A 23,709-nucleotide genomic window follows, 5' to 3' on the forward strand; every position below is an offset into this window, starting at 1 on the left:
CCGTATAGATTTGGTCCTTATTGTGCTTGACAGATTTGTTCGGAGATATGGAATTGATTGCGATCTTGGTTATATTGGTGACATTCGGTGACCATGTGGTTACGCTGTATGGGCCGCATTACGGAGGTTCGTCTTTACTCATCAGGTGTGTTCAGGGGCGTATTTATTGGGGTGGCTGAGGGGGCTTCAGCCCCCCCCCCCCGAAATCCAGGAATTATTTATGAAGTCTGCTTATTATGTCCTGTCAGATGTAAATTTTCTAACACTCATATAGGTTGAATTGGGAATTTCAGTTGGAGAAAATACCACAGCCCCCCTCAAAAAAAAAATCTAAATACGCCCCTGGGTGCGTTAGGTGTGTGTGCAGGGCGCAGGCTCTGCTACAGCGCAATTTGTTATGCGTATTAACACTATTAACCGTGTAAATCTACAGTGGCAGTATTAAAATATTGTCGCCGATGTGGCGAGCACTTTTCTACTTTGCGCAGTTATAGTACAGAAATAGTTAATTTACGCTATTACCGATTCGCCATAACCGGAGCCCCCCCCCCCCCCAACTACATCAATACCCTATATACGCTGCAATCGGTAACCACTTTTGACGTCGGTCGTTCGTCCTGTGCGCGTATAACCTGCCACTATACCACCAACGTTTATTCACGTTATTATTATTAAAAAGGGAAATATTTTATACTGTTTTCATTTCCGTAACTCGTTAACTGATTTTGCAGAGGATGGGTGAGGATGTGAGGTACGCGTGATCGTTTATTAAAAAACAATATCGCGTTACTACAGAGCTCCACTAAATATATTAAATATATATTTGTATACTACATATATATATATTATATACTTTAAACAGTTTAAATCTGTATAGGTAGGTACCGTGCGAACCTCTGTGCAGTGTCGGCCAGGCTATTGTCACCAACTGCCGTCGAAATGAACGGTAAACGATAAATTATTAATTAAATTTTCACCGCCCGAGGGCACACCGGTGGCAAAGCGAGTTAGGTGGCAGTGATTCAACGAGAAAATAAAAAAAAAAAATTAAAGAAAAATGGAATTTCTGGCGGACGTTTAAAATTTATTTGGTTACGGAAATCTTACCACATTATGGTCGCGGTGAGGGCGACGCCGTACGGTGTTTCCGTTTGGCTCATTTGGGGGATGCATTTACTACACAGAAACTAAAAGTTATGATTTTTTTTTATTATTAATTTTTCTTCTTATACTTATATATAAAACTAACCGTCGTTTACGACGTAGAAAGTTTTATTTGGCACTTACTCTTATACATATTATATTACATGAATTGTAGTTATTTTAGAATTTTTAAAATATGACGTGATCCCTTATGTATGTTTATTAATTTTACAATGATGTATTGTTTTCAGGCAGGATCGGCCATTTCGGCTAATTAAAAATAAACCTATTTAAATGTTGGTTAACGTTTTAGACCAAATAATAATTCGAAACAGTGTTATACTTCCCTCGGTGTAATAGAAATCGTGAACATAACAATAAATTATTATAATACTTCAACCTATCAGCGGATCACATCTTATATTGCTTGGGCTGGATAATATATAGTTTTGGAAATTTTTAATTCGACGCTATTATGAGTTATGGTCCTAAATGACCTAAATCATATTTCAGATTTGGTAAATAGTTTATGATATAAATTTATATTACATGCGTACCCATGTATAAATGTATAATGTAGGTACTATATAGTCTTTAGTCATATAGATTAGTTTAGGTAAAAAATATGAACACATACAATTTGATAAACTCGTATACAAAACATATTTTGTTATCAATTATCTATAAGTCATCTATCTATTTGAGTATTTGATGATATTATCGGTGTGGGGTTATTTGGGGTGCGTACCGATAGTGTACACTAGACACACTTGAAAAATAATTGAAATAATATCATACCAAAGCATTATTTTATCGACAAAGTCCGGATCGGATGTACCGCGAACCTAATGATTGGTACAGTATAATATATTAAGTATAGTAACATAATATACTCTCGCGTGTTTAAGTTGTAGCATTACAATGAAAATCGCATATATACATCACCAGCTTATTCATATACAAACGACCAAAGCCGAAGTACTTCTTCTTGCATAGATTTAAGATAGTAATTATATTATTATATGATACTACAGGTCCTACCTGTGCGGCGAAAACGATTGAACGATAGATCGACATTTGCAGTCACTATTTTGACACGTGACGTGACACATGCGTATGTATACGCACTCGCAGATGGCGAAAAAAATTAAGAAAAAAAGTGGATGAATAAACGCAATAACCTCTCTGTTGTGTATAAATTAGATTCGAGTGTACCTTGTCCACGCGTTTGACGTAATCGATTTGTCATTGTATTCGAAAAACAATTCTTTACGGAGATAGTCGTCTGCCTAGCCTAGGTAATATCTATATATTAATATATTATTAAGTTTATATTTTTATCGTATGTTTTTATAGTGTTATTTTAGAAATTGAATTCAGTATAATATACGAATTTCAATTATAGATACGGTATGAATAAAGGCAACATCAGCTTACAATAATCAATCTAATTATTTTTAAAATGCCATTGTGTATAGGTTTTAGAACTTTATTGTTCCCCAGTAACTATTGTGATGTTATTAAACTATATTTCGTGGGGCAAGCCGTTTTTGACCAAAACCATAAGATTAATTTTCCCGCGATATAATCTTACAAGCTAATCGCAGTCATAGGTACATAGGTACAAATTGGTTCAATTTGATGGGGGGGGGGGGGGTTAAGCCCTGACTATTTATACATTGAGTTTTTAATAGTTTGTAGGACACTAATAAATTGTCGGGGCTAATTATGACTTTGGGGGGGCTAAGGGAACTTAGCCCCTCTGTAATTTGCGCCTATATGAATTATGATCATAGTTAATGTATTGTTTCGTGCCATCGCATAGTAAGCAGGACGAAACCACAATCAAATACTGCTTAGAGATACTATTATTATTATTATTTATTTTCTGTTCACCCGTATTATTCGTTATTGATTATATTGTTGATTGTTGTTATTATTGCTGTTTCGAAGATATTAGGTACGTCTTGCCGTCTTGGTGTCTTTGTCTGCTAGTCTTGAAAGTTATAATATTATTACTGTAGAACACAATAATATTATGGTTATTTGCCAACAAGAATCCTTTTTTTACTATACTGGCAGTTATTAAGAATCTCTTTTTCCACATTCCAACCTATTCTCATAATATTATCGGTGCAAGTATACATAGTTGTGGCTTACAATTTTTTTTCTTCGAAAACAACATATACAATAGTCTGACGTGGATGTGCTTATAACTCGGCGAGTAGTACCTATACTCATCAGGCCTAATTTTAAAAATATTTGAGTGAGCCATGGGAATAGGACTAAAAATAGATTTATATTTATATATTGTTAACCCTATTCCCGTGGCCCACTCGGTATCTATATGAATACATTCTCCGTATCCTGCTTCCTAGAAAGGAGGTCTTAAAATGTATTAATATGTACGGATTTCTTACCAGAAATCACAATGTTACAGACTAATATTGCAGTATTGGATAGTGTTCGAAATTTAAAACAGTACTTATAATTTTAATTTGTGTTGAGACTTATAAGTAAATAACATTTTTTAGTAAAATTTTTTTGCTTATATTTATTGGTTTTTACTTTTTTAGATTAAAATCATGATTCTGATTTTAATTATTATTGTGCAATGTTATGTTCACATTTTAAGTAATAAGTTTTGGTGAAATCAGCGAGTCCGCGATACAATACGATTAAATGTGATTTTATTCATAATGTGATTTTTACCAGAGTGATGTGGTTTGACAACCGACAACATGTCTTCGATAGCATGGCCGTTGCGATGCTGTTCGTATCAAATATAAATTAGTCACCTGACCTTTTCCAACATTAATTAAATAATTTAAAAAGCTTAGTCATTTTTATAAATTAATTAACACATCGACTGTATAATATTATGTCTCGTGTACGCTCTGCTTTAACATAAAAATTAATAAAAATCTAATATAATATTGCTCAATGCTCATTCGACAATTTGACAAGTAAAATCGTTAGTTGACGTGGGTTGATATAGGTATATAGTTTTAAATGTTATATTTGTACTTAAACAGTTTATCATAATAAGTTTAATACATTTCAATCTCTCACTGAGACAATGTGACAACAGTCGTGTCCGATAGATGATGGAAAAGTAGGTAACTTCATTTGACGCCAAAGGATTTTTTATAATATTTTGTGGAGTAGTAAGTTTTTTGTAAAGGTGAATAAAATTAACTGGTACCGTTTCCAAAAAATAGCCAAGGAAATATATTAATTTTTTTGTGATGGAAAGACGGGTGGTAATGGATGTCATTTTGAAAGTCTCTCAAGTAGCAAATAATTTAACACGGTACTAATGAGGAACACGTTTTGGTGATTTTTATGTCCGTTACAATCACAGTTTAAAAAAAAAAAGTGGGAAAGTGGATATCACTCTGTTGTACAGTAGGTTACAAGTGGGTTACTGTAATAGATGGAATTAAATTTGAATCCAATGATATTATATCATTGTAAGTATACGAAAAACGATTCTGAGCGGAGACGGTTGATTTGTATATGATATATTATAGATTATAATTACTCATTATAAATTCTTACTAAAATATTTTACCTTCCGCTGGAAATTTTTTTGATAAATGTAGAAAAAATGTATCATGAATCTTTAATCAAATTTCCAAATTTTAGATTCGAAACTAAACATTTTTATGAATTTCTATCTAAGATAATTTGAACATTGCCGTAATTTTTACGTATTTAGTCAAAATTTGAACTTTTAATGCTTATAAAAAAAATCGTTGACAAAATTAAGTACATTCTTCTCTCGTGTCCGGAATCACCAAATTAAATTCCGTTTCCCCAGTAATCAGCAACCATAGACATATAAAACAACTAGATAACCCGACTGTGAATTACATTCCCATAAGAACGTTGGAGTCGGGCCGCCATAATATGCCAACGGGGCAATGTTTACATAAAAACTCAATAGATAAGATACCTATATTGATAAGTGATAATAAATAATAATTCAAATAATGAAAAAACGAATTTCTTTTCATATTCTATAGTAAAAATGTCAACTACAAATTAAATTACACAAAGTAGTAATAAGTACATAATATACTATACAGTATAAATATTAATATTAATTTTGTTATCATTAATAAATATGCTTATCAACCATGCGATTTTGTAAACATTGCCCTGTTGGCATATGGCGGCTGACTTCAATATTATCCCGTAGTCGGCTATCTAGTTGTTTTATATGACGTCTATGTCAGCAACATATAATGCCTTGTCGTTTGCCAAAATCAGATCGTCTTTCGTGCACTTAATCTTCAGAGTTCAGATTGAGGCATGTTAATAAATGTTGGTAGTTTTGCGTCATCCCACAGTCACACTTATCATCTGCGCTGAACCCCACTTCAATAGCGACGCCTTGCACCGGGTAGTTCCCGTTTTGAAGCGGTTAAGGGTTTTCCATGTAAGGAAGGGTAGCTGGAAGCCAGCGGATCCTTCCTCCTTGGTTTCCAGTGGGGAGCTGGTCACTTTATCTTTCCACAGGTCAAGTCGTCGAGCTTTAGGCTGAGTTTCCAGTTTACTTGTTAATTTTAAGAAACTTTTCCGAGACTTGAGCCTGGCTGGTTGAAATGGGTGTGCGTACATTGGGTGTCGGGAGTCTTCTTGTTGTATTGTTTTTTCAACCTCTGCAGCTAATTAAGTACATGAAATATTTTAAACAACAATTATTTTCATCTTATTTTATAAATAGCTTTACTACCACTTACTTTTAGTAATAAAAAAAAATGTTTGAACATTTATTTGTTGATCATAGAATATTATTCAGAGGTATATATTTAGTAAATTATATTTCTAATTTTCTGTTACTTACACCCTATGTAATATTCTTCATAAAGTCTTAAATGCTTAGGAAATAAGAATGATAAACATTTTATTTAAAATAAATAAAAATTTAATATAATGAATCCCTACAATTATTATGATGATCGTATAAATCAAAATTTCACATTTAAAATTATGTGCAATCAATTATCACATGTAATTATACTTAAAATATTTGCCTTATTTTATTGAGAGGATGTCGAAACCGCGTGTGTCGTCTCCGTTTTACTCACGTACTACGTCATAATATTATCAAATTGTTGTTCACTAGTTTCAATAGTGTGCTGCTAATTTTGATATTAGAGCTAACCGACCTATTATTGAACTTTTAGGTAAGAAAATTATCTAGTTTCTTTCGTTGATATTTTACAACATTTAAATTTTTAAATGAATTACAGAACTCGTGTGTAATTTTCAATAATATTTTTGATTTACACACTCATAACTCATTTAAAAACGACCAGTCCACACCATAAACTGGCATAAACAACGTATCAGAGTCCTCCGTCTCGTATCTAGATGCGGAGTTTAGCTCGCGACACGAATCACGGGTTGGCCGAATCTTCGACGGAGTTCTGCGACGCAGGTGTTGTAGTTGGTGGTGAGGAGACAACGTTGTATGGAGGTGTTATTTAAGTTTTAAATGAACAAATAAAAACAAAGAGAAAAAATATTAATGGGCGGAATGAGCTGTAAAGGAGACAAGGGAAAGTAACATGGTTGTGATAGGGGGAAATAACACGGATATGGCCATTGCACTATTGCAGTGTAGCCGAACCTTATGTTTAGGTTACATTTTGAAAATTTAGGATAGGGACGCTTCATATTGACCACTTTCATCTCCACGGTATTCTATTTTTACCGATATTAAGATATTAGGCATCTTGAAATGTTTTTCACTCTGCTATAGATTGATAGGACTTTTGCGCCATAATTTATAGCTACCTAGTTTATTTTTTTTTATTAAATTAGGAACTTTTGAATAGTAATTTTTTTCCATCAATAAATAATTTTTAAATATTTGAATAAACTTGAAAAAATGTAATACAAAGTCTCATGAGGCAGTTGTTCTTAATGTAATTTTAAAAATAATAGCGTACCTACATTCAGAATATATTTTTATGAGTAAGTTAGGATTTTGAAAAAAATCGACATAATCACGAAAATTTTCAAATTAATTTGAGTTAGAAATAAAATATTTCTCTTTATATCTAAAATTTTAATTTTAAATATTAGATACTTTAAAAGCTCATATAAATATATATCTATTGTCTACTTTAAACCAAACAATATTTGAATGTTTTGACAATCGACACGTACAATATGTATTTTCGAAAATTCTATATGATTTATAAATCATTACATTTAGTTTACATTATCTATACATACGACTATTATCAAAGTTTTTATATTATGATAGGTACTTAAAAATAAAGTTTGTTTTTATAAGAACACTTCACTTGAAAAGGATTTGTATCAATGTATACTTGTCTAGGATTTCGGTGACATATTCTTCTTTAATTTATTTTTAATGCTAACTTAGTGGCCAAATTCTGAACATGTAAAAATTATCAATTTCTAAATGTACGCAAGGACAATGATTTTAAAAACTAATTGTCATACAAATGATTCTCATTATGCATAGATTTTAGGTAATATTTCTTTTGTTGTAGTTTATACGAAAACCGTGACTTTCACAAACCCTGTACTATCCATACGTTGCAGATATAACCACTCAAACGTACATATGATGGTGATAACTGCAACGTATGGATAGTCCCTGTACTACTTATCACCATCATATGTACGTTTGAGTGGTTATAACTGCAACGTATGGATAGTACAGGGTTTGTGAAAGTCACGGTTTTCGTATAAACTACAACAAAAGAAATATTACCTAAAATCTATGCATAATGAGAATCATTTGTATGACAATTAGTTTTTAAAATCATTGTCCTTGCGTACATTTAGAAATTGATAATTTTTACATGTTCAGAATTAAAGTATACATTGATACAAATCCTTTTCAAGTGAAGTGTTCTTATAAAAACGAACTTTATTCTTAAGTACCTACCATAATATAAAAACTTTGATAATAGTCGTATGTATAGATAATGTAAACTAAATGTAATGATTTAAAAATCATATAGAATTTTCGAAAATACATATTGTACGTGTCGACTGTCAAAACATTCAAATTGTTTAAAGTAGACAATAGATATATATTTATACGAGCTTTTAAGGTATCTGATATTAAATATTAAAATATTAGAAGCAAAAATAAAAATTTATTTTTAACTTAAATTAATTTGAAAAGTTTCGTGAATATATACAACACGATTAAATAGATAATATTATTAAAATATACGCATTGCGTCATATATTATATTGTAAAATAATTAACATTTAATTGATGGTCATATTACTAGAGCCACAACAAATCATTAGCATGAAGAATTTCTTTGTCCTACTCCACAATGATTTACGCCGCTTTGCAATAACCGGGGTTATCGTCGGCTCTGCATCGTCACTACAACCGACGTCGATTGTCGGTTCCAGGAAATTAACTGACTCTGGACGGTTCGTCAAGCCGCCTCCAGACTCGACCTCACCAAACTGTATTGAAATGTTGGGCATCGATGCTGCTCGTCTGTGTGGTAGCGAATTCTCGAGATCATGAATTTCAGATGCAATGGTAGGCATCACTGGTGCCGCCGCACTCATGAATCCAATATGATAGCAAAATGTCGGACTCTCATAAGCCGCTATAATTGTAGGGATCGGTCCTGTAGTTGGTTCGTCTGGAGTCACCATCACTGAATCATCTAGCTTTGATGCGTCACTGGGCAGTGTATCAATCGCGACATTCGACTCTTCGGGGCAGTTTTCAGCGACAGAAGATGTCCGAAGCACTGGCAAATTCGGCATTGAATTAAATCTTCTGCTCTGCCGTAAATCCGCTGGCCCGTGACTTTCCAGTTCTTTTGGCTGATTCGTACGGAGATCAGAGAAAACCTGCAACATACAATTGGTCGTGGATGGCATGAGTGGACCGCCGGCAGAAGATCTCTCCATCTCTGGCACTGAGCTTAGTCTTCTGCCCGGCTGCAAACCACCTAGACCGTGACTTACCAAAATGTTCTGTTTATTTCCCTGAAGATCGTTGAAAACTTCTTTTTTGGACGATACATTATGCGTATTATCCCCTTTTGACATCTTCAATTCGCTGTTGATTGACGTGATCGTTAAATATTACGTTTATTTTTGATTAACGAAATTAAGTAAAGCTCAACAATTCTATGGGTACAAAAATACAAATAGACTTTATAATTTTTAATTACAAATGAGCGATATAAAATATGTGACTGCTACGATTAGTTTATAAAGAATGATACAATTATATATCACGAAAATATATATTTCAACACTTTTTTTTTGCCATGGCAACAAGATTTTTATTTATTTATTAGCTTTAAATACGAGCTTATTATTATATCACAGAATAATATAAAATAGACACTCGTGTTTCTGTATCTTATTCTAGTATGCAGTAAAAATATCCGTATAATACCTATTTGTATTTTGTACACTTGTATCGTATCCGTAATCCGATAGAATGTTATCAACGTGGCCAATGGAAATTTTATAATATTATATCATCGTATACGAAAAACGATTCTTAGCGAAGATGGTTTATCTGTCTAGAATATATTATAGATTATTATCAGATTTAAAAAGAAAATTTTTTATGAATTTCTACCTTAAAATAATTTGCGATGTTTTGTGATTTTTACGTATTTTGTCAAAATTCAAACTTTGAATGCATATTAAAAAAATTGTGACTATGTATTTCTTTTATTCTTCAACTGCTATTGTAACATTATGTTAGGAATCTTTTATCAAATTTTCAAGCTTTTCTACCCAATAAATTAATTTTTATCGATATTAATTTAAAAAAAAATCTAATAATGATCGAAAATTGCCTATGAATTGTTCAACTTAAGTCGAAAACATTTGAGAATTGCACGGTGAATAGAATATACTTATATAAACATTTGGTGAAAATTTCATGTATCAATGGTCATTTGTTTTAAAGTTACATCAAAAACCAAAATCAATTTTGTCGAAAACTGATTGTGCGTAAAATTTCCAGTTTTCCCCTTAATGTTTAGTTTGTTTATCCCGATTATTTAGAAAACTATTGAGAATTTTTACTTTGTCCACCCCAAAAGTACCAACTAGATTCACTTTTTGATCGAACGAGGTACTAAAGTCGATAATAGAAGCACTTTTACTGACCCAAAACGTGATGACAGACACAAAACAAAAAAACACACATCATAGTAAAATCAATACATTCCTTCCTCGCTCCGCTCAGAATCTAATGCCGATTTCAGAAACCACTCGTTGAAATTTTGATTTATATATACTTACATCAACATTTTTAAATGAAATATCTACAGAAAATTGTTTAAATGGTATAGGTATAGAAGATCTAAAAAATTGAAATATAGTCCTTTAAGTATATCACTTCGCTCACACAAGAATTGCATGACGAAAAACGCTTAGGTAAGGATAATTGTTGAGAGCTATAGGTTATACTATAAGAGAAATACTAGAATACGCGATATTTTCTCTTAAAATTGAATAGAAATATATTATATTCCTTTGTACTTTTCTGCTTTAATCGAGTGCGATTTTATCACGTGGCTTAAAATAAAATTGTTCACGGTATAAATTTAAAATTTATCTATTAAAAAAATATGCAAATTTTAAATTACATACAAAACATAGAATTGATTAGGTTCTCGATCATTGGCCGTTTAAAAATTGAATCTTGTTAATACAATTTGGAGAAATCAAAAAAATAAAATAAAAAGCACTTTATAATCATTGATGGGTAAAGAAATAGCAATGAAATGTCTATAAATAATAATAATAATTTTTAAAATAATTGTGTAGTAATAATAATTTTTTTTCATTTTTTTGCGCGCGTTCTATACTATTGTATAAAATAACTTTACGAGTTATTATTATTATTATTTTTAGTTTTTTGTATACTTCGTGTACAGTTTTATAATAAATATGAAACCATTATGTAGAATACGATATTATACATTTGTATTACACAAATACTGGGTAATGGTAATTATAAGCAATAAGCATGTATACTGTAAATATTATAATGCATCCATGTTTGTATGATGTGGCTTAGTATTTAATTTGGTCCATATAATATTATGTTCCTTCCACCTCTAAAGATGAATCTACAGTTTACCTATATGTATTATTAATTGCACTCTGAACCCTGATTGTAGTTTTCTATCCCAATGACCACCATGCTCAGCAAGGGTACTGCAGGAAACACAGGCCTATGCCTTGCAAGGGGTGCTATTATGACGTAAGAGGTGGCATTTCTTTGGTGGTAAGCAGGGCCGTATTTATGGTAATATGTTGATACTTAGACTAAACAAACGAAAGGATGGAAAATTCTGATTTTGTCTATGTATACATTTTGTCTAGAGCCGGCCCTGCCGCCGACAAATACGTTATGGCGATTGGCGCCCAATAGCTATAATAGGGTTGATATATATTCTAATAGGTACCAATCTTTATTTTGTATTAAATGGTAAAATAAAACAAGCATTAGACCACGTTATAGCGTATATAATGGTGTAATGTAAGAAAACAATATACTTATATCCTTGTGGGTAAGTAACGACTTATCCATAGTAATTAAATATTACGTATATGTTGCTCAACCACACCCAACGTCACCATTGCAGGTGTCTCAACCGTGAATTAAATCCACCGTCATGAACAAATGTGTATAATTTAAATGGCAACATTTTTTATTAAACTTAAATATTTTTACCGTGGATGAATTATCGTAAAATCTAATAATTCAACAATCATAATTTTTTTTTTTTTAGACACAATATTTATTGGGAAGTTTATATCAGAATTGCACTGTCCTATGTTGTCTTTAAAAAAAAAAAACTGGACAGCCTAGAATAAAAAATTAAACGTTTTATTTTCGTTTAGTTAATTGTTCAAAAACACATAAAAGTTAATTATTTTAATGTTAAGTAATTAAAATAACTAAGATTTCCATAAAATAAACATTTTAATATAGTACCTGTGTAAATATAATATAGGTATACTTATACTCACCATTAATGATCTCAAATTAAAAACTGGAGCAGATATATGTTCCGTGATATTCAAATTTAATAATGTAGTGTCGTTATATATTTTTTTGTTTAATTCATTAGGACTTTAGAGCGTACCAATATTTAATTTTGGATAATTTTGGTGTGTAGAGTCACTTGAGAAGTTGAGAACATGTGAGTTACACGGGTTTTTGAATATTTGAGTTTTAACAGGTTTAACAGAAAGTATTAAGGGTTTGGCTAATTTGGGTATAAAACTAGCTTGCTTTTAATAACAAAATAAATTTAATTTGAATACTCATGCACGCGCGTATCTACATGCCATTGTATTAAAAATATTATATAAAGCAAATGATCTTTTGTTTCTATTCAGCTTTGTGTGTATATAATAATATATTTATTCATAATAATATTATAAATGCGAAAGTAACTTAGTCTCTCTGTTATGTTTTTACTGTTAAACCACTGAACCGATTTAGTTTGGTATGAAGATAGCTTAAACCCGGCAGAAAACTTTGATAGGCTACTTTTTTTTTTTTTAATCAACCCCTAGGGAGTGATACTAAATAATCAATCTAATGTAATTGAAAGTCAACTGCATGGGTAAACATTTTAAATTTAGGGAGGGTGTTGATTTTTATTGGAGGTGTTGTTTAAGAAGGGTTTTTAGAAAATCAATCCAAAAGAGTGTGGTAAAGTTTGTATGGGAAATAATATTTTTACGGCCAACAAATTTACTTGGACTTGGTATTAATAATACTGGTTGTCACAGTTAATGAAACACGGTAAGTGAAGCACTGGAAAATTGCTACATTGTACCTAATTATTATATATTTCTTGAACTACATACGTTTTGAGTTTATAAATTTATTCCTCGTTTGAGTGTTAAATAGAACTGTCTAATTATGCTATTAAATGATTGTAATCCTTATAACAAATTAATTTATATTATTAATATATTATAAATCAATACTAGTTATTTTAATTATATAGATAAAAAATCTTTGTTCCTAATAGGCGAGTATTCAATATATCATTAATTTATTTTATTCGTCTTCATAATATAAGTATATATAATATATATTTAATATATATACTGCATAATAAACACATATAGACAAAATTTGACATAGTTTTTTTTCTCTGATTAGATCATCACTTAATTTTCTTAATCATTCAACTTATGTGAAAGAGGGAATACCCGTGGCAACATGGGTAATTGGGTGTGGGGTGGTACGATAGGGGTTATTTTTGTATAATTGTTTGTAGGTTTTTAAGTTGGTATGTTGTAACACGTATTTGTGCATATGTGGCTAGGATGTGTTGCTCAAAATCTGGGGGGGGGGTGATTCATCTGGGAGCTAGAAACTGCAGATTGAGCGTACGACCGTGCCTCATCAAGCCACAACAATGTAGTTTGAAATATAAATTATTTAGTACAATAGCATATACTCGTATAATTAAATTGATATCATACTTTTGTATTATTTATTTAGAAATATTTAAAAATTTTAACAGTTCTATATTTTGTAGACTGTAACTTGTAAGTCATAAAACAGTTTGAATTTTTTCTCAGAAAAAAAACCTTTCTTTTTCAAGATTTTTAATTATTTGTTTTCATAAATAGAAATAGCTAGGAAAAATTAGTGTATAAACGATTCTCGTTATTACATTTATAAGATAAAATTAAAAATCGTTTTTCTCCAGAATTAATAAACCTTTATTGGGCTGTAAGCGTATTATTAAATCAATTAGTGCGAGGGCAGGAGATACTGGATGGATTCATTTATCCATAACCAATGGTTATTTTTGAGTATATTAATATACTATGTTCAGCGATGTACATAAATTAAAAAGCTGTATAGTTTATTATTTTGTTCTAATTATTTTAAGTTTATATAAAACGAGTAGAGTTGAAATGAAAAAGCGGGTAAGTCGTGTATGTCGCTCTGCTGTACAGTAGGTTACAAGTGGGTTACTGTAATGGATGGAATTAAATTTGAATCCAATGATATTATATCATTGTATACAAAACACGATTCTGAGCGAAGACGGTTTATCTGTCTAGGATATATTATAGATTATTAAAAATTTTCAAATCTTAGATTTAAAAAGAAAATTTTTTATGAATTTCTAGTTTGAAATAATTTGCGAATTTTCGTAATTTTTACATATGTTGTCAAAATTCAAACTTTGAATGCTAGTAAAAAAAAAATTGTGACTATATATTTCTTTTATTTTTCAATTGCTATTGTAAAAATATATAATGAGCCTTGTATTAAATTTTCAAATCTTAGATATAAAAGGAAAATTTTTTATGAATTTCTAGCATAAAAAAATTTACGAATTTTCGTGATTTTTACATAATATGTTGTCAATATTTGAATTTTAAATGCTTATAAAAAAAAAATTGTGACTATGTATTTCTTTTATTTTTCAACTTCTACTGTAAAAATATGTTAGGAGCCTTGTATTAAATTTTCAAATCTTAGAATTAAAAAGAAAAACTTTTATGAATTTCTATCTAAGATAATTTGAACATTGCCGTAATTTTTAAGTATTTAGTCAAAATTTGAACTTTAAATGCTTATAAAAAAAAATCGTGCCTACGAATTTTTAATATTTTTTAACTTCTATTGTTACAATGTGTTAGAAGCCTTGTATTAAATTTTCAAGCTTTTCTACCGAACAAATAAATTTTTATCGATATTTATAGAAAAAAAAACTAAAAAAGTTGAAAAATTAAAATGTCAGTAAACAGCTCAAAACAAATCTAAATATTTTTGAAATTTTATCAAATATATAAAACGCCTATATAAACATTCAGTCAAAATTTCAAGTATCTGCGGTAATTTGTTTTAGAGTTACACCAAAATAAGGAAATCGCTAAAAGTGAAAATCCAATGTTGTAAAAATTTAAATTTCAAATGCTCATAACAATTTAATTTGAATTTCCGGTGGAATTTTTATTTGTGATAAACATTGAAAAACTTGTAAGGAATCTTGTATTAAATTTTTAAATCTTAGATTTAAAAAGAAAATTTTTTATGAATTTCTAGCTTAAAATAATTTGTGAATTTTCGTGATTTTTACGTATTTTGTCAAAATTCAAACTTTGAATGCTTATAAAAAAAATTGTGACTATGAATTTCTTTTATTTTTCAACTGCTATTGTAACAATATGTTAAGAGCCTTGTAATAAATTGTCAAGCTTTTCTGCCTAACAAATAAATTTTTATCGATATTAATTTAAAAAAAACTAATAATGATCGAAAATTTGAAATGCCTATGAATAGTTCAACTTAAGTCGAAATTTTTTGAAAATTGCATGGTGGATAGAATATACTTATATAAACATTAGGTGAAAATTTCATGTATCTATGGTCATTTGTTTTAAAAATGCATTAAAAACCAAAATCGATTTTGTCGAAAAATGAGTGTGCGTAAAATTTCCCGTTTTTCCCTTAATTTTTAGTTTGTTTTTCTCAATTATTTAGAAAAGTATTAAGAATTTTTTACTTTTGACCCCCCAAAGTACCAACTAGATTCACTTTCTGATCGAAAGAGGTACTGAAGTCAAAACTCGAAGTATTTTTACTGCCCCTGTGTCTGTGATGACAGACACAAAAAAAAAAAAAAAAATACACATCATGGTAAAATCAATACATTCATCGCTCCGCTCAGAATCTAAAAAAATAATAGGATGCATATGTTTTTAATTTAGTTTTAAATGTATTTTTATTGTTTTGACAATGGATATACTCGTACTTTTTGATCATTGATCATAATTAATAATTTGAAATAATACTCAACTGTTTTTCTTAATTCCAGTAATAATTATTAGATAATTAAGAACATTGAACAACTTTGGCGTTCCAAACGAAAACTGTTATAACGGGTTGTGGGTATAATAAAATTGTTATAATACAAATATACAATAGTATATCTTTACACAAGTGTAGTTGGTATATTAATAGATAATAATAATAATTATGTTTGAAAAAATAAACGGTAACAAAATCCAACTGATGCTGGCCAATTATAATAATATTATTGCGTACTAGCTGGCCACTAATAAACAACGGTTTGTTTGAAATTATCGGCTTTGGTCTACGACGAAATCCGGAAATGGTTCATTTTATTTTTTTCTGTCTACCTACACGCGCATAATACACCTGCAAAATGGCTGCATCTTATAATATCGAGAAATCCGACCACATTGAAAAGACCACCATAAGAAAAGTTATCGACAAAACAAATAGCAACATCGAATACGATGAAATGGAAACCAAGCTACACAGATTCGATAACTACAACGAGGAAATAACTTATGACGATTTGGCGGGTCTACTGAGTTATGCAAAGCAGTTCACAGGCGACGACGCGTCGACTGCCATAATCGCTCAACCGGACGAATCCTCCAACATTGGACCGGCTGAGATAAACATTATTGCAGACGACGTGATTGCGACGTCGTCAACCAAGCAGGTCGCGGCCGTAGAAGAACATATTAAGCAAAATGACGATGCGTTGGACGTCACGCCGACCAGGGGAAAGGAGGTCACATTCCCTTTTTGGGGCTTGTTCGTCTGGCTGGACCCGGGAAACACTCCAGCGATACGCGCACATCCACGCCCGGGCATCTTGATGAGAATCATTAGCGCGGTGTGGAGAGGCGTAACAAGAGCCGTACGCGGAATTCGTTGTTTTTTATTGAGTTTTTTCCCGAAGTGAAACCGTACGAAAGTTCCCCCCCCTGGTTGAGGGCAGCAGACAAAGGCGTGGCGATGTGAGGACGAGGAAGGTACGTGACAGAGCACTGCAGGGTGATCGGCGGTAAGTCGCCAATACGTGTTATTCGGCCACCAGCTGTGGCGCAACGGGATCGCAGACGTCGGGTGCTCGGGATCGCCGACACGCGAGACCCTCTGACGGCGCGGTGGACGCCTAGCTGCTTCGGTTGCGATCGACGACGACGACACGACGACGGTGAGGCTAGCCATATCGACGCGGGCATCGACGCCGCCCCGTCGATACCAATAACGACTGCAATGCACCAATGCACGAATACGACTCGTTGCGACGGTGACGACGGATTTCCGTAGAGCTCAAAGTGTTCGGGTAGTAGATGATTATAATTTATGTAGGGTAGATAGGAACACGGATGTCAGTATAGCGCTGATGGACTCGAAGAAACTAAACGTTTCAGAGTTACGGCGGTGCGCGACTCCACGGCGGGACCATTGGCAGCGGCAGACTGCACGGCGCCGACGGATGTGGCCAGGGCGAAAATCACGGAGAGTCTCACTACTGATTCTCTCCCCTTTTCGCCTAGTGGTCTGATACTGTCGGCCTAGTCACGACGCCTCGGTTAGGTCACCGCCCATTCCACAGTACCCATCATATTTTATAGTCTTCGTCGCTCGCTCCGGGAGCTTAGGTAACCGTCGTCACCGGCACAACGATCATCGTATTAAACATTTGCAGTATCGTCAAGCGCACAACATCGCGCACTAGCCACTTGTCGTCAATCGTTGTTCGTCTCGCAACCGTCGTGGTCGGGCTCCATCCGCTGCCATGGTCGTCTTCGCGGCCCGGGCAAACGCGCCAACGATTCTCGAACGCCCCTCAGGACCGACCGAATAACGTTGTAGAGGTGACCAGTAGCCTTACTAGCATCTTCTGCGATTATCACTCAATCGCCATTACGTACCACTCACATCGCCACGTCTTCTCTGATGCCTTTTTTTTTGTTTTTGTTAAAATTATTAGTTATTGTTTTTTTTCAATTTGCATTGTATTATATATTATACTTCATCTTTTCGACATAATCTGTTCAAAATGTTAAAGCACACATTTGTTATGTTCACTAAATTTTTCATTAAATTTTTCAATAAAATATATTTTGTTTATATACAGTAACATTTTGTTTTTTATTTTTAGCATTAAAAAGTACGATTTTTTAATTTAACAGAACGATGGTCTCACTGTGCAAAATCATGGTGTCGCGTGGGACCCATAAGGAATACTAAAAATTTGTTTTTTTGTTACGTATCAATTCGACCAAATCTCAATAAAATATATTATAATATATTTTTGACACGTCATACTTAAAATTATAAGTTTATCGGTGTGGTAAGATTAAGCGTGATTACAGAAAAAAGAAAAAGAAAAAATTAAAACACCACGCACACAATATCATAGTAAAATCAATACATTAATTATTAGTCGGCTTAGAATCTAAAATATCAATAACTACTTTTTTGTTATTGTTCTATGAATACCGCATTGTCATTAGTGTTTACGTAAAAGTAGATATTGCTCCGATCCACAAGTCAGACGATGAAATCCGTGTTGAAATCCACACACGCTGTCTAGTAGTCTAGTTGATGATGTTGATAATACTTGTTGTGGACATAAAAAAAATGCCATTAAATAACTCAAAACAAGTAAAAATATTTTGAAAATGTTATCAAGTATAGGTTAGGTTAGGTTCCATCTGCGTTCTCTCGCCGTGGTGAACGGTCGTGTGTTGTTTTTAGTGCATTGCTGATAAGGCCTGCTCTGTGTAATATATTTCGTATATTGCTAGTTAGTTCGTTTTATCTATGTCGTCGTCTTCGGGCGGCGGCCGGAATTCGTCTACGAACAGACTAAAATCGACTTCTCAAAATGGAAGTTCGGGGCTCGGCTCCGAATTTACACTCGTCTCGTACCAACGTAAGTCTAAAACTAAACCAAACCCAACCAGTCCCGTCTCTCCAGGTTTACAACAAATTATGGATAATCCACCGGTTCTTGATACATCAAACACTACTTTCAATTATAACATTCCCGATAACGCGCACGAGCCAATTATGGTCGATGATGCTATTAACGGCTACGACCGTTCTAATGAGTCTGCCTCAGCCACCACGTTATCTACAGATATCACTATGCCATTAACAAACCAAAATCCAGCTATCGATAATAATAACATTAACACTCGTCTCAGATATTTTTCGCCGGATTATAATGGTCCTATAGTTATACTCGCCGAATGCACCGATCAAAACAAAAATTTAGGGAATTTGCATCCGTTTAAAATAGCAAAATTCTTTTCTACCAACTTCACTGGCATTACCAATATTAAACCAGTCGGCTCAAAAAAAGTTAAAATTACTTTCAATTCGATCACCAACGGCAATATATGCCTAAGTTCTAAAATCCCGAGTGATAACGGTTTCCAGGTAAACATACCTGTCTCGCTTATTTTTCGCTTATGAATTTCTAGCATAAAATAATTTACGAATTTTCGTGATTTTTACATAATATGCTGTAAAAATTCAAACTTTGAATGCTTATAAAAAAAAATTGTGACTATGTATTTCTTTTATTTTTCAACTTCTATTGTAAAAATATGTTAGGAGACTTGTATTAAATTTTCAAATCTTAGAATTGCCGTAATTTTTACGTATTTAGTCAAAATTTGAACTTTAAATGCTTATAAAAAAAAGTCGTGCCTACGAATTTTTAATATTTTTTTAACTTCTATTGTTACAATGTGTTAGAAGCCTTGTATTAAATTTTCAAGCTTTTCTACCGAACAAATAAATTTTTATCGATATTTATAGAAAAAAAAAATAAAAAAGTTGAAAAATTAAAATGTCAGTAAACAGCTCAAAACAAATCTAAATATTTTTAAAATTTTATCAAATATATAAAACGCCTATATAAACATTCAGTCAAAATTTCAAGTATCTGCGGTAATTTGTTTTAGAGTTACACCAAAATAAGGAAATCGCTAAAAGTGAAAATCCAATGTTGTAAAAATTTAAATTTCAAATGCTCATAAAAATTTAATTTGAATTTCAGGTGGAATTTTTATTTGTGATAAACATTGAAAAACTTGTAAGGAATCTTGTATTAAATTTTTAAATCTTAGATTTAAAAAGAAAATTTTTTATGAATTTCTAGCTTAAAATAATTTGTGAATTTTCGTGATTTTTACGTATTTTGACAAAATTCAAACTTTGAATGCTTATAAAAAAAAATTGTGACTATGAATTTCTTTTATTTTTCAACTGCTATTGTAACAATATGTTAAGAGCCTTGTATTAAATTTTCAAGCTTTTCAAATAAATTTTTATCGATATTAATTTAAAAAAAACTAATAATGATCGAAAATTTGAAATGTCTATGAATAGTTCAACTTAAGTCGAAATTTTTTGAAAATTGCATGGTGGATAGAATATACTTATATAAACATTAGGTGAAAATTTCATGTATCTATGGTCATTTGTTTTAAAGTTACATCAAAAACCAAAATCGATTTTGTCGAAAAATGAGTGTGCGTAAAATTTCCCGTTTTTCCCTTAATTTTTAGTTTGTTTTTCTCAATTATTTAGAAAAGTATTAAGAATTTTTTACTTTTGACCCCCCAAAGTACCAACTAGATTCACTTTCTGATCGAAAGAGGTACTGAAGTCAAAACTCGAAGCATTTTTACTGCCCCAAAACGTGATGACAGACAAAAAAAAAAAAAACACACATCATGGTAAAATCAATACATTCATCGCTCCGCTCAGAATCTAAAATATGTTATTTATTGGATTGAAAAATAGATGTTTATAATTTGATCATTTTTGAGTCATAATTGAGTGTACATACGAATTTTGGAATTATATTTAATGATAAGATAACCAATGTCTATAGTTAGTATAAAATTCATTATAAACGAATCAATTAATTTATTTACATGATTGTTTTCATATTTTTGATACCTTGGTGGTTAAAAACTTTATTTTTTAAGATTTAAAATTTTTATTTTTAAATAAATAGGGGATAACTTTCTTTTTTCTGTTATGAATTGAAATAGCTGTAAAATAAAAAGTTGTACTTCGTGTGTACAATAATATCCTTACCAATACCGAACATTTTTTTACGTATAAAATACATGACACTGTGCACCCTAGTGATATAATATTTTGATTCTACTCAGTGGTTGGTAATCATGCTACTACGAAACAATAACTTTACTAGTCCGAGACTATGCAATAGGCAATAACTATCACTGAAATTCTCAAAATTAACTAAATTACTTGAGTGAAATCAATAATTATATAAGGTAGGTAGATATATAGAAATACATTTTCTTTGCATTACTACAGTTGTCGATAAACGCTATAGCTTTGCCATTTTTTCCTCTTGAACAGTTTATGGTACTTATATCATAAAATTAGCTGATCACCGTGCACTTCGTTGCCCGTTAAAAATATCAGCTCTATAGGATTCAACATTTTTGTCTAATTCGTCGTTTATATGGTCAGCCATGATCAAAACTTCCCGTGACAAATTCTTGTGGATTTCCCTATGTCAATATAAATATAAAAATATTTTATTGAATAATGAATATCGAACGTATGTCATTCACGCAATAATAATATCTTTGATTGAATTGATTAGGTATTAACAGGTTAATTAGCATTTGTAAAAATAAAAATAGTAGGCACGTCACTTTAAAAATGTTTAAACAATTTTGGGAAGTCGTCCATCGTCATCGTCTTCTTCATAATTATCATGAGTTTTATGTTATGACTATACCAATCACCAGATACTGTTTAGTTTTGCCGGATGATATATAATGGGTGGACCCATATGGCCATATTTCATCCCGATAACTTAAAGCGACTAGTCTCTAACAGAGATGCTTGATGTGCACATGCGTAAGGAGAAATAATAATTACTGTAATAAGATTCGTCTTGACTTAACGGTTATACAGGTAACATTTAATGTTTTTATATTACGTTTATACAATAATGTAGAATGTAGATTGTAGGAGGTATATTTATGATATAGAATTATATCGGTAGGCAAAATGATATTAGGGTTTATACTATTATATGCTCTACTAATATTACTGAGGAGGCTTCACTTTTGACAAAATCAATAATGTCGATATCTGATGATATAGTTTTAGTTAAACAAATGAATCTTAATGAAAAGCGTTGAGATAAAAATCTTGGTTTCCCATATCCCTATGTTCTTCTAGTAGAAGATTTTATCGATGTGTCACCCATTATACATTACATAAAGGTTAAAATATGTGTTATATAACTAAAAATGTTTTTTTGTGACAAATGAATTTAATATTCGAATATAGTTTTGAAAGTTTTTATGGTTTCTAAGCTTAACGAGTAGTTACAAACGTACGGCCATTTATAGATAGATAAACTATAAAAGTGTTGTTATATTTTTTTAAATTTATTTCACGGCAATTTCAAAATAGTCGGTGCCAATATTATGCTTGTGATACAAGCCACCACAAAATCACAAATAGGCAGTCTCTCAGTTTACTTATCTAACATTTCGAAAATGTATTATTTGTTGTAGTTTACATATAGTACGTGTATACGTGCATTGTTTATATAAGTGTTGCCGTGCTGGTGCATACATAAGATGCGGAAAACTGTACTGATACGAATAAATCGTACAAAACAAAGTTATTATAAAAAACTTAAATTTGTTTTCCTTATTAGCTCAAAAACGTTAGTTTGTCGTGAAACTCTTAAAACGCGTTGCGTACGTTTAGTTGTGTAGTAAGTATTTATCCTTTTTAGTTTAATTAAATATGGAATTATGATCGGCTAAAGACGGTATGCAGTCCACCGTTGTTGTTTATTTCAAACTCAGTCGCGTTATTTGAAAGTTAAAAAGTCAAATAGTTTTATTAGGTATTGTGACGAAACGCGATATCGGCAGTTCTTTTATTAAAAAAAACATTAATAATATTATCCACTGCAGTTTGTCGTTTGAATTATCTTTGATATTTACGACAGAAATAACGACAACGCACGGCATAACCTTTTTGATAGTGTAAAATAGTAATAAAACATTCGATTTATCCATTACAACAATACGTTTTTCTATGTGCAGAAAATAAGAAAAACGAAAGAAGAGAGAGAAAAACGATTTATGCGGGCGTTTTTCCGAACTTCACATTTCTCATTGTCTCGCAGCAGGCCGTATGTGCAAGTATATCGGTATCGTAGGTAGTGTGCACAAAACTACAATTTCTCTCACCCTATCGTCAGGTCTCTTGTATCAAGGCGCAAGTCTTCAGCTCAACAGCATTATAGAGCTCCCCCCTCTTTTATGCCGTTCTTATAAATCGTCTTATCGGACTACACAAAAACGCAACAAGAAAACAATTTCTTTCATTCGGATATGGTGAGAGCGAAAAAAAATATTTTAGTACACACATACGTGTAAATTCACTATATATCTATACATACACATTATTACATAATATATTATCCTTACCTCTACATATAGACTTTTGTGACCCTTCTATAAGCGTTTATATTATATTTCGATGATATTACGATTTTTTACACGAAATAATAAGAAGAAATGAAGAATAATTAATATATTATTGTGTAAGAAATGGGTGCACTTTACTCGACACTTCTTTAGTAGGTATACAATATAATATTTATTTATGCATGTACAGTCTTCCGTTGTCTGTTTGACTAGTTAATAGTTGGGTTA

At 31.6% G+C, this 23,709-nt stretch overlaps 1 protein-coding gene across 1 annotated transcript in view; it reads right to left on the bottom strand.

Moving 5' to 3' along the window:
* Positions 1–8,412: 8,412 nt before the first annotated feature.
* Positions 8,413–23,709, bottom strand: part of LOC149057846 (uncharacterized) — a 32,192-nt gene continuing 16,895 nt past the window's right edge. The window contains exons 2-3 of the mRNA XM_089222081.1: positions 9,139–9,303; positions 8,413–9,021 (exon numbers count right to left, since the gene is read on the bottom strand). Of these exons, the coding sequence (XP_089078207.1) occupies positions 8,413–9,021; positions 9,139–9,222 (693 nt within the window). The 5' untranslated portion in view covers positions 9,223–9,303. The remainder of the gene's footprint in view (positions 9,022–9,138; positions 9,304–23,709) is intronic.

Source organism: Diuraphis noxia, unplaced genomic scaffold (assembly GCF_037042655.1).
Source record: "Diuraphis noxia isolate RWA-SAM2 unplaced genomic scaffold, SU_Dnox_SAM2 contig0003, whole genome shotgun sequence".
Lineage (NCBI taxonomy): Eukaryota > Metazoa > Arthropoda > Insecta > Hemiptera > Aphididae > Diuraphis > Diuraphis noxia.